This window comes from Salmo salar, chromosome ssa09 (genome assembly GCF_905237065.1).
Source record: "Salmo salar chromosome ssa09, Ssal_v3.1, whole genome shotgun sequence".
Lineage (NCBI taxonomy): Eukaryota > Metazoa > Chordata > Actinopteri > Salmoniformes > Salmonidae > Salmo > Salmo salar.
The window spans coordinates 19402201-19419136 of record NC_059450.1 but is presented as its reverse complement, the minus strand read 5'-3'; the positions used below and the strand labels follow the sequence as shown (position 1 = coordinate 19419136).

Below are 16936 nucleotides of genomic sequence, written 5' to 3'. Positions count from 1 at the left end.
AAATAAACCTACCATTAAAATTATAGACTGATAATTTCTTTGTCACTGGGCAAACGTACAAAATCAGCAGGGGATCAAATACTTTTTTCCCTCACTGTATGTATGTGTGTATATATATATATATATATATATATACATACATACATACATACATACATACATACATACATACATACATACATACATACACACACACACACACACACACAGTGGGGAGAACAAGTATTTGAAACACTGCCGATTTTGCAGGTTTTCCTACTTACAAAGCATGTAGAGGTCTGTAATTGTTATCATAGGTACACTTCAACTGTGAGAGACGAAATCTAAAACAAAAATCCAGAAAATCACGTATGATTTTTAAGTAATTCATTTGCAGTTTATTGCATGACATAAGTATTTGATACATCAGAAAAGCAGAACTTAATATTTGGTACAGAAACCTTTGTTTGCAATTACAGAGATCATACGTTTCCTGTAGTTCTTGACCAGGTTTGCACACACTGCAGCAGGGATTTTGGCCCACTCCTCCATACAGACCTTCTCCAGATCCTTCAGGTTTCGGGGCTGTCGCTGGGCAATACGGACTTTCAGCTCCCTCCAAAGATTTTCTATTGGGTTCAGGTCTGGAGACTGGCTAGGCCACTCCAGGACCTTGAAATGCTTCTTATGGAGCCACTCCTTAGTTGCCCTGACTGTGTGTTTCTGGTCGTTGTCATGCTGGAAGACCCAGCCACGACCCATCTTCAATGCTCTTACTGAGGGAAGGAGGTTGTTGGCCAAGATCTAGCGATACATGGCCCCATCCATCCTCCCCTCAATACGGTGCAGTCGTCCTGTCCCCTTTGCAGAAAAGCATCCCCAAAGAATGATGTTTCCACCTCCATGCTTCACGGTTGGGATGGTGTTCTTGGGGTTGTACTCATCCTTCTTCTCCCTCCAAACACGGCGAGCGTAGTTTAGGCCAAAAAGCTTTATTTTTGTCTCATCAGACCACATGACCTTCTCCCATTCCTCCTCTGGATCATCCAGATGGTCATTGGCAAACTTCAGATGGGCCTGGACATGCGCTGGCTTGAGCAAGGAGACCTTGCATGCGCTGCAGGATTTTAATCCATGACGGCGTAGTGTGTTACTAATGGTTTTCTTTGAGACTGTGGTCCCAGCTCTCTTCAGGTCATTGACCAGGTCCTGCCGTGTAGTTCTGGGCTGATCCCTCACCTTCCTCATGATCATTGATGCCCCACGAGGTGAGATCTTGCATGTTTGCCCCAGACTGAGGGTGATTGACCGTCATCTTGAACTTCTTCCATTTTCTAATAATTGCCCCAACAGTTGTTGCCTTCTCACTAAGCTGCTTGCCTATTGTCCTGTAGCCCATCCCAGCCTTGTGCAGGTCTACAATTTTATCCCTGATGTCCTTACACAGCTCTCTGGTCTTGGCCATTGTGGAGAGGTTGGAGTCTGTTTGATTGAGTGTGTGGACAGGTGTCTTTTATACAGGTAACGAGTTCAAACAGGTGCAGTTAATACAGGTAATGAGTGGAGAACAGGAGGGCTTCTTAAAGAAAAACTAACAGGTCTGTGAGAGCCGGAATTCTTACTGGTTGGTAGGTGATCAAATGCTTATGTCATGCAATAAAATGCAAATTACTTAAAAATCATACAATGTAATTTTCTGGATTTTTGTTTTAGATTCCGTCTCTCACAGTTGAAGTGTACCTATGATAAAAATGACAGACCTCTACATGCTTTGTAAGTAGGAAAACCTGCAAAATCGGCAGTGTATCAAATACTTGTTCTCCCCACTGTATATACATACATACACTATGTGTGCGTATGTATATATATATATATATATATATATATATATATATATATATATTTACATACATACATACATACATACATACATGCATACACACAGTTGAAGTTGGAAGTTTACATACACCTTAGCCAAATACATTTAAACTCAGTTTTTCACAATTCCTGACATTTAATCCTATTAAAAATTCCCTGTCTTAAGTCAGTTAGGATCACCACTTTATTTTAAGAATGTGAAATGTCAGAATAATAGTAGAGAGACTGATTTATTTCAGATTTTATTTCTTTGATCACATTCCCAGTGGGTCAGAAGTTTACATACAGTCACGGACAAAAGTTTTGAGAATGACACAAATATAAATTTTCACAAAGTCTGCTGCCTCAGTGTCTTTAGATATTTTTGTCAGATGTTACTATGGAATACTGAAGTATAATTACAAGCATTTCATGAGTGTCAAAGGATTTTATTGACAATTACATGAAGTTGATGCAAAGAGTCAATATTTGCAGTGTTGACCCTTCTTTTTCAAGAACTCTGCAATCCGCCCTGGCATGTTGTCAATTAACTTCTGGGCCACATCCTGACTGATGGCAGCCCATTCTTGCATAATCAATGCTTGGAGTTTGTCAGAATTTGCGGGTTTTTGTTTGTCCAACCGCCTCTTGAGGATTGACCACAAGTTCTCAATGGGATTAAGGTCTGGGGAGTTTCCTGGCCATGGACCCAAACTATTGATGTTTTGTTCCCCGAGCCACTTATCACTTTTGCCTTATGGCAAGGTGCTCCATCATGCTGGAAAAGGCATTGTTCGTCACCAAACTGTTCCACATCCTCTAACACAACACAGACAAGCAGAGCAGAGAAACTAAGCTAAAGAGAAAAGGGAACATTAAAACCTTTGGCAAACTAAGGGAGAGGGAAAGCTGATCACCTTCAGCAGCACTGGGCAAGAGTAGTTAAAGGAACAGATGTCATATCTAACCATGTTACCTCTTTTGAACCCAACAAGCACAGCACACTTCCTCATTGCAAACATGATCTCACCATGGAAATGATACAAACACTGAAATGTCTTCCCAAACGTTAAAGGCAAAGTCATTTTTGTTCACACATTTTATTTTTTCAAAATAAGTGTAAATGTTACAATTCAACATCTAAGAAAAATGTATTTACAGTTTGCAACAGTAAAATAAATAAGCTTGAATAACAAAGCAGATAGAAATGGTAAATGGTTTACAATATCGAAAATGTACAGCGGCTTTGGCTACCAAGTTCATTTGCCAAAAACACATCTCAAACTATAGATTAGTATTAATAAATAAAGCTATGTGAAAAAATAAATAAGGTACTCTTCTGTCCACTACTTTTATCTACCTTTTTTACACATAGGAAAAACAAATAACTGTAAGCTTTTACAAGTCGCATCTTCACTTCATTTAAAGCACATGGTTGTGATTCAAACAGACCCAAATCTACAGAATTACTTTTATAACTCTTCAATAGAAATCTACATTTGTCTCCACCCAGTTTTGACATCACAATGGTCTTTGTATCAAGAGAGTGGCAATGTAATTATGAAATCAGGCCCAAAGATTTCTTATTAAACCCCAGTCTGTTTTGTAAAGCTCCAAAGTACAGCTCTTTCACTAGATCGATCAGATTGTTAGTAAGCGAAGACTGTGCTGCAACAGTATGTTAACTTGAGTGGTTTCTCATTACGTGCTAAATATGCCTATTAAATCCCCGATTAGGCCTTTATCCCTCTAGGAATTCTCCCCCACAGCTTTTTAAAACACTGGATCCTTACAAAAGTGCTAATTTTCATGAACATGCTCTGATGTTGTAATGTACTATTATTTACAGTTCATAGCAGTCTCCTTGAACCCCTTACCCTTGTTCGCTGTAATACGTTATAAACTGGTGGAATGGGGAGACCTTCAGTCAGGTTACGTGGGTATGGAATACACAGCACATCAGTTGGACTCTTCAAAATGTACTGACTTGGGGCTAGAATATGTTATTATAGGAGAAACAATGAAATATGAGAAACATTTAAGGCTATAAAATTAAGGCCACTAATGCACATGTTAACATTCTCTGGAAACAGTAGCTCCTGTTTGCGCACGGCAGTAAATTAACTTATATAAGTGAGGCTTACTGTATATCGACATTCCTCATGAGTCACTCCAGAAGGTCTGGCACTGCTTCTGTAGTTTCTTGTAACGAGTCCTCTTATCTGCAAGCTATAAAATAAGTCTGGATTCATGTTAATCCACTTCATCTTGAAGTCCATTGCCATTTCTACATGATGAAGTTCAGTCAATGGGATGATTCCTTCTGAAGGAAACCAGACTAAGAGTTATTGAGTAGAGAAGGATGAAGGAACATACTGTATTACAGACAGACACACTGGCTTCACGGCCGATGCAGACTACATTCACTCATACTGTATTTGTTCCCTCTCTCCAGGGTGGCTGGTTGTTTTCTGAATGGAATGACTTGGTCATCATCTTTGAGGCAGACAGGAACCACTACAGTAAGTGGGAAGAGAAGAGCATCCTTCCTCTGCGTTAATGGAGAACGTTTAGTCTGGTGTTTACAATGTTTTAATCTTGCCACCTTGGAGACCATCACAAAACCAAGAAATACACTACAACTAATACACATAGAAATACAAAAAAAAAGAAGCTAAGATGGATACCAAACGTTCTAAAGCAGGAGTATGGGTCTATTTTCCCTGAGTCTGCTGGGTTCTGATGTTGCTCAGTCATTGACTGCAGAGAGGAGAGAGTCATGGATCTAGAGATATATCTGCTAATCCCTCCCATCCAATATTTTGATTACAACTGGAAGACCAGTTAAATTGGCTTCACATCTAATACAATTGTTGATCAATTGAGTGCTGCGCTGCAGCACATGGAAACCAGCAGACTGGAGACCCTCTAGTCTAGAACTCAAACTGTTGTCCTAAAGCTTTTATACTTCTCCTATTAGCTTCATGTTCCAGCTCCAGAGGAGGCGAGAAGCAAAAATGATCATGTTCACAGTGCAGAGCTCTCTGGCTGAGTAGTAGCCTCTCTGGCTGTCTTTCTGTCTGTGGTGAACTGTATGGCAAAGTCCCAGAATGGCCACATCCTCCTGCCTCTCCTCACTGCACCAGCAGCCAGGCAACAGTAAAGCTCCAAACGCAGGATATAGCAGTATGATAAAGCAACAGGAAGTTGCAATGTTTTGTGTTTCGTTGTGGATCATCAGTTTTACTGCCAGCGAGAGAGAGAAGGGGGGGAATCCCAGACATGTGTGTGGCTGTACAGTACAATATATAGTTTTGTGGATCGATCACCATGGAAATGTGTGAAAGAGAGAAGAGTAAGTATTGGGTAGCCTTGCGGGCGGTGTAGAGTTTGGGGGTCCGTTTAGGGGGCTGGTGGTCGGAGGCCTGTAGGGATCTAGCGCTGCCCCCTGCCCTGGCCCATACTCAGCTTGGCCCGGGGGATGCTCATTCTCTCCACACACGGTGAGCTCATCTCTGGGGAGAAGTTGATGCTGCAGTCATTCTTCACGCTCTGGAACTTGTTCTCCTTTGAAGGTTCCATGTACACCAATGAGTTCTTATTCACATGCTTCTTCAGGATCACAGTCTAAGAAAGGAGAAGAGAGAGGAAAGATTCCCAGGGTTTCAAATATCAATTCTCTTGCCAGTTATTGATTGGATCCTACTGCTTTGGGTTAGCGTGCACTGTGTCTAGTTTGGACGGGAGAGACTGTTCAGAAAGTATGTGACGATTTACGATTTTCTGTGCCACTAGTTTTATTTCATGGGGGTGTTGTAAAACTATCACATTTGATGATAAACTTGACACAGTTCAAAGTGCTCCTTCAGAATTAAGTCCTGGAAAAAGACATGAATCCCTACTTTATGACACCCTGAACACGGGTTGTAGCAGGAGCTGGAAGATCAAGGAAAACCCACGACCCACCCACAGATTAAAACCCAAAACAACCGCCCGCCCCACTATGGCGCTATGATTTAGCACCACAGGGGTCTAAGTTTGGGCAGCAATGCTGGGTTGCAGCAGGTAGTTTAGCGGTTAAAAGTCTGTGCCCTTGAGCAAGGTACTTAACCCTAATTGCTCCAGAAGTCGCTCTGGTCTGCTCAAATGTAAATGTTGCAATTCATTGGTGAAACTGTGTGTTTAGCACAGGGCCTAATGAGCTGATTTACCCACAATGCCTCTCACCTTCTTGGGGGCGCTGTAGCAGGACATCTGCACCCACTTCTTTTTCTTGTTGATGAGGAGTGCCACGGTGAGGAAGATGATGATGGCCAGGAGTAGACCGGCCAGTATCCAGGCTGCTGATTGGTAGATGAGAGCCATCTCAGTTTGGCTGGGGAAGTTCTCTCCCAGGCTGTTCCCGTCTGCAAGGAGAATCAAACAGTATTAATATCAGCACTCCCCCACAGACTAGACTACACACACTGCTGTCACACCAGCCAATATTTCCATGACATTATTCCCCTTCTAATCAATTGAAATGAAAAGCAGCTCATGTCCTTCCTTAGTGTTTGGCAGTTTTCCCTCGCCAATACATCAGGTACAGTCTTCAGATGAATGGTCTCTGTCCCAGGACTCTTATGGGTTAGTATTGTTTTGGCCACATCGATCCATCATGTGTCATTGTGCATTTATCTCATTTGTCAAAGTGTCCCTATATAATATGATATATTTTTTATTTTATTTAACCTTTATTTAACTAGGCAAGTCAGTTAAGAACAAATTCTTATTTACAATGATGGACGACGCTGGGCCAATTGCGCGCCGCCATATGGGACTCCCAATCACGGCCGGTTGTGATACAACCTGGATGACATGTCAAGTCACAGGGCTGAGCTGAGGCAGGTGTTACCACCCGGTCCCATATTATTACTATTATTAGTTAACCATCGCTGTGGGCCATAGGAGGAGTGAGTGAGTAAGTGAAAGACAGGCAGACAGACAGACAGTGTTAGTGTTACCTGTCGCAGCAATGATGGGAGGTACGGTGGCAGTGGTGATCCAGACTGTGTTGTCCACTGTGGTAGTAACCCTGGTCTTGGGGTCCTTGGTCGACACCATCATTGGAACGGACGTTGTTGTCATTTCTGTAAATCAGGATATCACAACCATAACTCATATACCCATTCGCTCATGTAATGTCAAACACGAACCAAAAACAAATCCCCACATAAGTCAATGTAACAGAAGGTTATTGTTTGGATGAGTGTCTGTAGATAAGGTGTGTTTACAGGACGTGTTCCCTAAGCTTCCATGACCCTCCTTTGTCAAGTGCTGTTTTCCACCGAGCAAATAACCAAAACAAAGATGAAACGGCTACAAATCACAGGGAACAATGCAGGCCTGTGCCAAGGTTTTCCTCTATAGGAAAAGCTGATGGAGCTTTGCCTTCTTGTGCCGCCATTGAGAGTGGCGGGCCGGCTCAGCCGGAGACAGGAAACACGTGTGAATGTGCGGATGCTTGGGGAATGTTTTCGGTCGGAGTGGGTTGTGTCACATGGAATGTTGCTGTGAGTAACCGTGTTTGCCCATGCAGCGCCAGCAAGACTGGCACTCAGGACACGACTCACACATGCTTGCCTTATTCTAGCTAAAGACTTTTCCTCCCTTCCTACAAGTTACACTGTGAATAATAATTTTCTCAATAACAAGCTGTACCTTGTCCCAAAGGAACGACTTGTTTTAATGGATACTTAATATGGGTTTCACACTTACCTAGACAGTGAGGGCAGCACTGGCCCTTGCGCAGGACGGGCACCCTGCAGTTGGCAGGCGGGCAGCGCTGGGAGAAACACTGAATGGTTCCGTTGTTGCAGGAACAACTGGTGCAAGCGTTGGCCTTCCAGGTGTCCCCAGCCAACAGCACGTCTCCCTCGCTAGAGATACAATACTCCTGCTGACTGGTGCTCACTGGTAGCAGGGGACCCTCTGTGGATGGAGGGATGGATGGAGAGAGAGGCACACCAAGGGTTAACTTTATCACAGATATTCCCCTGGCTCCCAGGCTAACACCGGCAGTATAACATCTCCCAGGCTAACACTGGCTGTATAACATCTCCCAGGCTAACACCGGCAGTATAACATCTCCCAGGCTAACACCGGCTGTATAACATCTCCCAGGCTAACACCGGCAGTATAACATCTCCCAGGCTAACACCGGCTGTATAACATCTCCCAGCCTAACACCGGCAGTATAACATCTCCCAGGCTAACACCGGCAGCATAACATCTCCCAGGCTAACACTGGCAGCATAACATCTCCCAGGCTAACACCGGCAGTATAACATCTCCCAGGCTAACACCGGCTGTATAACATCTCCCAGGCTAACACCGGCTGTATAACATCTCCCAGGCTAACACCGGCAGTATAACATCTCCCAGGCTAACACCGGCAGTATAACATCTCCCAGGCTAACACCGGCTGTATAACATCTCCCAGGTTAACACCGGCAGTATAACATCTCCCAGGCTAACACCGGCAGCATAACATCTCCCAGGCTAACGCCGGCAGCATAACATCTCCCTGGCGAACACCGGCTGCATAACATCTCCCAGGCTAACACCGGCAGTATAACATCTCCCAGGCTAACACCGACTGTATAACATCTCCCAGGCTAACAATGGCAGTATAACATCTCCCAGGCTAACACCGGCTGTATAACATCTCCCAGGCTAACACCGGCAGCATAACATCTCCCAGGCTAACACCGGCAGCATAACATCTCCCAGGCTAACACCGGCAGCATAACATCTCCCAGGCTAACACCGGCAGTATAACATCTCCCAGGCTAACACCGGCAGCATAACATCTCCCAGGCTAAGACCGGCTGTATAACATCTCCCAGGCTAACACCGGCAGTATAACATCTCCCAGGCTAACACCGGCAGTATAACATCTCCCAGGCTAACACCGGCAGTATAACATCTCCCAGGCTAACACCGGCAGCATAACATCTCCCAGGCTAACACCGGCAGCATAACATCTCCCAGGCTAACACCGGCAGTATAACATCTCCCAGGCTAACACCGGCAGCATAACATCTCCCAGGCTAACACCGGCAGTATAACATCTCCCAGGCTAACACCGGCAGCATAACATCTCCCAGGCTAACACCGGCAGTATAACATCTCCCAGGCTAACACCGGCAGTATAACATGTTAATCCAGAGCGGTTATTGGAACTGTAGGTCTGTGTTTGAGATAAGATGATTTTAACTATACGGTAAAAACTAGCAGGAGGCTAGCTAATGACTAGGGAACACATGGCTGCTGTGCTCTCTGTCAGTTAAATCTCAGGCTTATCTCTGTGTCTCATTGCCCCCGGGCCCATAGATCAATGGCCTTCCTGTGACCAAAGCCTTAGTTAGATTGTACACATATCGGCAGTACTGTATGCATACTGTACATCATGGGGCCTGTCATTGAAATGTGCGTTATTCCCACATTCCTTAGAGCCAGGCTCATACATAAGGGCAAACTGCTTTTCCGGGGGGAGATGTGGTGATAACGCAGCTAGCCGAGCATTCCCCATGAGGCTCTGTGGGTTTCAGGAGCAGTCATGCATTTTTTATTTGTGGGGCTCATGCTTGTGGGGCTGAGGGAGGAGTGAGGGGCGGGAGGAGGTGGTGGGGCGGGGGGAGGTGTGAGGGGCGGGAGGAGGTGGTGGGGCTGAGGGAGGAGTGAGGGGTGAGGGTACTGAAATAGTGCAGATGATCACCAACTCTGTTCTTCTCAACAGGGGGTGAGGTCATGTGACCTGACCAGGAGAAACTAGTTATATAGGCTATAACTAGGGCCCAGAGTTTTTCCTAGTCATATCACATTGCCAGGAAAAACTCCTGGCCCTACAAATGACCAGTGGAAACAGACAGGGTTGTCCACATGTGTTCCTGTCTGGAGGATATATACCAATGTAAACCCAGCCAGTTTGGTCTGTTTTTTTTATAAGCCTGACATTAAACTGTCCGACAGCATTTAACATGCACCCAGGAAAGACAAGGCAAGGCTCCACAGTCCACAACCACATGCTGCTGATAATGGCTCCAGCTTAGATTTATCCCACTCTGACTGACCACAAACTGACATTTCTTTTTCTGGAGTTATTCCTGGATGTACTGTAAGGGCTTTTGATATTATCTGAAATTGCTCTTGTCAAGGCTAATTTTATGATGGAGTTCTACATTTACAGAGAAGAAAATGGCCTGGCATTAGATGCTTCCTAGTAAAGCAGCCTATGACAGATGCAGGGGATGTAAGGTACTGTACCTGGGCAGACATGGCAACAGGTGTCCTTGTTCCTGGTTGGGAACTGACACACAGCAGGGGGACACACTTCAGTGTCGCACAGGACGCGGCCCTTCCTGCAGGTGCAGCGTGTACAGTCGTCCAGGTTCCAGGTCTCTCCCTCCACATAGAGTTCCCCCCCAGGGGCCCGGCACACCACCAAGTCCATGCCCTCCGGCTGACCACTTCCTGATTCATCTGGACAGATTATATATAGGTTAGGAAAGAGAGATAACAGCAACACAACAACACACTCAAAGAGTGCAGAGTCTACAAAGAACAAGATTCCCATTTTACTACAATTAGATGTGTGACATCAATGCTGAAAGACTAAAGCCTGGCAGTTACACAACTATGTGTGGTTGATCATAGTTTCCTCTAGTCTAGTACAACTGTACAGATAAAACATTTGACTCCCCAATAGGATTGACATTTGTAAGGAGTTAAGGTCTTGTCTATTGACAAAAGGGCGACGAAAGTTGTAGACTTCTTTCACATCTAAACATTTGAACAGTCCGCTGAGTCACTCCCATATAAATATCCTGAGTGACTCTGGGAGGGGTGTGGATGAAGAGGCGTGGGTGTGTAACTGTGTATCAGTGTGTGTTGCTCCTTACAGAAACACAAAGTGTTCATGGAGCCTGAGGCCTGGGTTGACTACTGGGGCAGTAAGTGGGCTCTTAGGAGAGTGAGATCCTAGGGGACTGTGACCTGCCAGACCTGTGTGTGTGTCTGTGTATGTGTGTGTTGATAGACCAGGTGGCTCCAGACAAGACGTACCTTCACAAGTGGGGCAGCACTGGTCAGGCCTGACCACGAGGTTGGTGCAACTGGGCACAGGGCAGGATATGAGCACACACATCTCTCTCCCAGTGTGGCAGTAGCAGTCGCGGCAGCCGTCGTGCCAGCTCTCGCCCTCCTCATAGCGGTGCCCGTTGGAGGTCAGGCAGTAGCTGGGCATAGGGGTGGGGGCAGTGGTGCTTGGCAGGTGGCCACTATCTGGAAAACAAACATGAACACAGATAAACAGACGTTAGGCAGGGAGGGAGGCTGGTGACTTGAACCTGTGAGAAACAGTCACCAGGGATGTTTCAGGGCATGAGAAATTCAAAGTGGAAATTTCATTAAGAAGAACTATTTACGGTTTATAGTAAAGGCAGCAAATGTTATTGTCTTGGCTCTGTTACAGTCCCTGGATCCTCTCAGCTCCACCTTCACCAAACACCAATATGTGACCTTCCTTTTAAAGTCCCTTTATTTCCCAATAATACATTTACAACAGCACCACAAATAAATAAAGTTTAATCATTTCCCTGAGGTTTTTGGCACCGGACCCAAAATTGAGGTCCTGTGTTTCTTTTGAGGGATAGGTTTAGTTTATAAAACCCCGCAAATGCCAATAACTGGCCTCCAATGTGTTACAAACCCAGTGTGGCTGTTAAGTCCTGGGAGAACAGAGTTTTAGAATAGAACGAACTGCAGTAGTTCAGTGAATCACTGTCACGTCCTGACCAGTATAAGGGGTTATTTATTATTTTAGTTTGGTCAGGACGTGGCAGGGGGTGTTTGTTTCATGTGGTTTGGGCTAGGTATTTAGGTAGAGGGGTATTTGTTTTATATGGTTCGGGGTGTGTGTGTACTTAGAGGGGTGTTGTATTTATGTGTTCCGGGGTTTTTGGTTTATGTTCTTGTTTTTGTATTCTAGGTTGTCTATGTTGTGTATTTCTTTGTTGGCCTGGTGTGGCTCTCAATCAGGAACAGCTGTACATCATTGTTTCTGATTGAGAGTCATACTTAAGGAGCTTGTTTTTCACCTGTCCCTTTGTGGGTAGTTGTTTTGCATTGCTTTCGTGTATAGCCTGCGAAACTGTTGGACTGTTGTTTCTTTGTTTATTGTTTTTTTCGTGTTCACTTTAATAAATAAATATGATGAGCACGCAACCCGCTGCGCCTTGGTCTAATTCCTACGACAGCCGTGACAGAACTAACCACGGACCAAGCAGCGGAGTAAGGAGCAGGAGGAAGAAGGATGGACATGGGCGGAGATGAGGATGAGCATTTCCAGGGCTATGGAGGAGTTAAGGGAGCCCGAGAGGCAGCCCCAATAATGTTTTTTTGGGGGGGCATACGGGTAGTTTGGCTGGGCGAGGAATGAGCCCCAAGCCAAATCCCCGTGCCTTTTTTAGGCGACATTTGACTGGACAGGTCCCGTGCTTAGGGGTGGTGCGTACTGTGGCGAGGCCAGGTATTTTCAGGCCGGTGTGCGCAGTGCCAGCGCCCCGTATTTGCCAGGGGGAAGTGGGCACCCAGCCAGTACGAGCGGTGCCAGTTCTGCGCTCGAGACCGCCAGTGCGCCTCTACGGTCCAGTGTTTCCCGCTCCTCGCACTAGCCTTGAAGTGCGTGTCTCGAGTCTGATACCTCCAGTACCAGCACCACGCACTAGGCTTCCAGTGCATCAGCCCAGTCCAGTATGTCCTGTTCTCGCACTAGCCCTGAGGTGCATGTCTCCAGGCTGGTACCTCCACTACCAGCCCCACGCATCAGGCTTCCAGTGCGTCAGCCCAGTCTCGAGCTTCTGAAGACAGTGCCCCGTCCAGAGTGTCCGACGACAGTGCCCCGTCCAGAGTGTCCGACAACAGTGCCCCGTCCAGAGTGTCCGGCGACAGTGCCCCGTCCAGAGTGTCCGGCGACAGTGCCCCGTCCAGAGTGTCCGGCGACAGTGCCCCGTCCAGAGTGTCCGGCGACAGTGCCCCGTCCAGAGTGTCTCCGGCGACAGTGCCCCGTCCAGAGTGTCTCCGACGACAGTGCCCCGTCCAGAGTGTCTCCGACGACAGTGCCCCGTCCAGAGTGTCTCCGACGACAGTGCCCCGTCCAGAGTGTCTCCGACGACAGTGCCCCGTCCAGAGTGTCTCCGACGACAGTGCCCCGTCCAGAGTGTCTCCGACGACAGTGCCCCGTCCAGAGTGTCTCCGACGACAGTGCCCCGTCCAGAGTGTCTCCGACGACAGTGCCCCGTCCAGAGTGTCTCCGACGACAGTGCCCCGTCCAGAGTGTCTCCGACGACAGTGCCCCGTCCAGAGTGTTTCCGACGACAGTGCCCCGTCCAGTGTCTCCGACGACAGTGCCCCGTCCAGAGTGTCTCCGACGACAGTGCCCCGTCCAGAGTGTCTCCGACGACAGTGCCCCGTCCAGAGTGTCTCCGACGACAGTGCCCCGTCCAGAGTGTCTCCGACGACAGTGCCCCGTCCAGAGTGTCTCCGACGACAGTGCCCCGTCCAGAGTGTCTCCGACGACAGTGCCCCGTCCAGAGTGTCTCCGACGACAGTGCCCCGTCCAGAGTGTCCGGCGACAGTGCCCCGTCCAGAGTATCCGGCGACAGTGTGCAGTCCGGGACCGAGTGAGACGGCCTACAGTCCGGGACCGAGTGAGACGGCCTACAGTCCGGGACCGAGTGAGACGGCCTACAGTCCGGGACCGAGTGAGACGGCCTACAGTACGGGACCGAGTGAGACGGCCTACAGTCCGGAACCGAGTGAGTCTGCCTACAGTCTGGAGCTCCCAGAGGACAGTCCAGGGTCTGAAGTGATTGGCCTTCGGCAAAGGTATTCAGTGGGGGTGGACTGGTCAGGGAGGGGACTAAGACCTGAGCCACCTCCACTCTAGGAGGTTTGGGGAGGGGGGGTGTATGCACGAGTGCCGTCGGTGACGGCAGCCACCCTCCCTTCCCTCCCTTTAGTTTAGGGGTTTATTTTGGGGTTGTTGTCAGGTGCATCCGGGGTCTGCACCTTTGGGGGGGGTGTACTGTCACGTCCTGACCAGTATAAGGGGTTATTTGTTATTTTAGTTTGGTCAGGACGTGGCAGGGGGTGTTTGTTTCACGTGGTTTGGGCTAGGTATTTAGGTAGAGGGGTATTTGTTTTATATGGTTCGGGGTGTGTGTGTGTACTTAGAGGGGCGTTGTATTTATGTGTTCCGGGGTTTTTGGTTTATGTTCTTGTTTTTGTATTCTAGGTTGTCTATGTTGTGTATTTCTTTGTTGGCCTGGTGTGGCTCTCAATCAGGAACAGCTGTACATCGTTGTTTCTGATTGAGAGTCATACTTAAGGAGCTTGTTTTTCACCTGTCCCTTTGTGGGTAGTTGTTTTTGCATTGCTTTCGTGTATAGCCTGCGAAACTGTTGGACGGTCGTTTCTTCGTTTTTTCCGTGTTCACTTTAATAAATAAATATGATGAGCACGCAACCCGCTGCGCCTTGGTCTAATTCCTACGACAGCCGTGACAATCGCACCATGTTTTCACATCCAGGGCGTATGTTTGTCTCTTCTCTCTTAAAACACTGATATAACACACTGTTATACACACAGAAAAAGGTACAGTTCCCCATCCAAAAATACTTGAACAGTCCATTGAGTACCTGATCCAAGAGTATCAAAATAAGGTCAACAACAGGACTGTGGAATAGACAGAAGTGTCTATGTGTGGGGAAATGGGGTGCCACTGCACCGGTGTCTTGCTAAGCAAGAAACCAAAAATATATGCCAAGCTAAAATATTTATAATATTACTGAAAAAAATAAACACATTAAATAAGACTGGCAGTGTATAAATAAGCTGTTCGCAAACTTTCTTTAACTTTTGTGGTTGGTGAATCTAATCAGACATGCACACACAGGAGTCAAAACATCCATTCATAACAGACCAGCTAAAGGTCCCAGCAAATCACATCTGCTACATAGTGGGAGAAAGTCAACACTTCAGAGAGACTCGTATCTCTCTAATTCACAGTATATCATCTACTCCTCACCCTGGATCCATTTTACAGGACACAGACACGATCACCCTCACAATCACCCACACATGGTCACACACAAGGTCACACACACACAAACACACACGTACTGTATTTATTTATCTGTATATGTTATGTATGTACAGTTAAAGTCGGAAGTTTACATACACCTTAGCCAAATACATTGAAACTCAGTTTTTCACAATTCCTGACTTTTAATCCTAGTAAAAATTCCCTGTCTTAGGTCAGTTAGGATCACCACTTTATTTTAAGAATGTGAAATGTCAGAATAATAGTAGAGAATGATTTATTTCTTTCATCACATTCCCAGTGGGTCAGAAGTTTACATACACTCAATTAGTATTTGGTAGCATTGCCTTTAAATTGTTTAACTTGGGTCAAACATTTCGGGTAGCCTCCCACAACCTTCCCACAATAAGTTGGGTGAATTTTGGCCCATTCCTCCTGACAGAGCTGGTGTAAACTGAGTCAGGTTTGTAGGCCTCCTTGCTCGCACATGCTTTTTCAGTTCTGCCCACAAATTACCTATAGGATTGAGGTCAGGACTTTGCCAATACCTTGACTTTGTCGTCCTTAAGCCATTTTGCCACAACTTTGGAAGTATGCTTGGGGTCATTGTCCATTTGGAAGACCCATTTGCGACCAAGCTTTAACTTCCTGACTGTCTTGAGATGTTGCTTCAATATATCCACATAATTCTCCTCCCTCATGATGCCATATATTTTGTGAAGTGCACCAGTCCTTCCTGCAGCAAAGCACCCCCACAACATGATGCTGCCACCCCCGTGCTTCACGGTTGGGATGGTGTTCTTTGGTTTGCAAGCCTCCCCTTTTTTCCTCCAAACATGACAATGGTCATTATGGCCAAACAGTTCTATTTTGTTTGATCAGACCAGAGGACATTTCTCCAAAAAGTACGATCTTTGTCCCCATGTGCAGTTGCAAACCATAGTCTGGCTTTTTTATGGTGGTTTTGGAGCGGTGGCTTCTTCCTTGCTGAGCGGCCTTTCAGGTTGTGTTGATATAGGACTTGTTTTACTGTAGATATAGATACTTTTGTACCTGTTTCCTCCAGCATCTTCACAAGGTCCTTTGCTGTTGTTCTGAGATTGATTTGCACTTTTCACACCAAGTACGTTCATCTCTAGGAGACAGAACGTGTCTCCTTCCTGAGCGGTATGACGGCTGCGCAGTCCCATGGTGTTTATACTTGCGTACTATTGTTTGTACAGATGAACGTGGTACCTTCAGGCGTTTGGAAATTGCTCCCAAGGATGAACCAGACTCGTGGAGGTCTCCAATTTTTTTTCTGAGGTCTTGGCTGATTTCTTTTGATTTCCCATGATGCCAAGCAAAAAGGCACTGAGTTTAAATACATCCACAGGTACACCTCCAATTGACTCAAATGATGTCAATTAGCCTATCAGAAGCTTCTAAAGCCATGACATAATTTTCTGGAATTTTCCAAGCTGTTTAAAGGCCCAGTCAACTTAGTGTATGTAAACTTCTGACCCACTGGAATTTGAATACAGTGAATTATAAGTGAAATGATCTGTCTGTTAACAATTGTTGGAAAAATTAAGTAGACGTCCTAACCGACTTGCCGAAACTATAGTTTGTTAACAAGAAATTTGTGGAGTGGTTGAAAAACAGGTTTTAATGACTCCAACATGTGTATGTGTGTGTATGTACAGTGTGTATGTATGTATATTATTGTACTGCTCTAGGGATGTCATTTACTATCATGTATTGATATTTTTTTTATATTTTTTTCACTCTTTATGAGATGCAGACAACCCCGGAAGAAGAATGATAATTTAATTACCATAGTGAATTATAGTAATATTTGTTTATGTGTCAATTAATCCCATAAGGGATGGTTTGCCAATTGCCGATTTGACCCGAAAATAAAATGTAATTCATTCACTCACTCACTCACACAGGGTCACACTCACACACACACAC

The 16936-nt window shown here is 45.9% G+C and overlaps 1 protein-coding gene across 2 annotated transcripts in view; it reads right to left on the bottom strand.

Moving 5' to 3' along the window:
* Window positions 1-2917: 2917 nt before the first annotated feature.
* Window positions 2918-16936, bottom strand: part of LOC106610846 (cysteine-rich motor neuron 1 protein) — a 50909-nt gene continuing 36890 nt past the window's right edge. For both annotated transcript variants that reach the window (XM_014210476.2, XM_014210477.2), the window contains 6 exons: window positions 10942-11160; window positions 10144-10359; window positions 7594-7806; window positions 6840-6965; window positions 6064-6242; window positions 2918-5463 (listed from right to left, as the gene is read on the bottom strand). In XM_014210476.2, the coding sequence (XP_014065951.1) occupies window positions 5272-5463; window positions 6064-6242; window positions 6840-6965; window positions 7594-7806; window positions 10144-10359; window positions 10942-11160 (1145 nt within the window). In that variant the 3' untranslated portion in view covers window positions 2918-5271. The remainder of the gene's footprint in view (window positions 5464-6063; window positions 6243-6839; window positions 6966-7593; window positions 7807-10143; window positions 10360-10941; window positions 11161-16936) is intronic.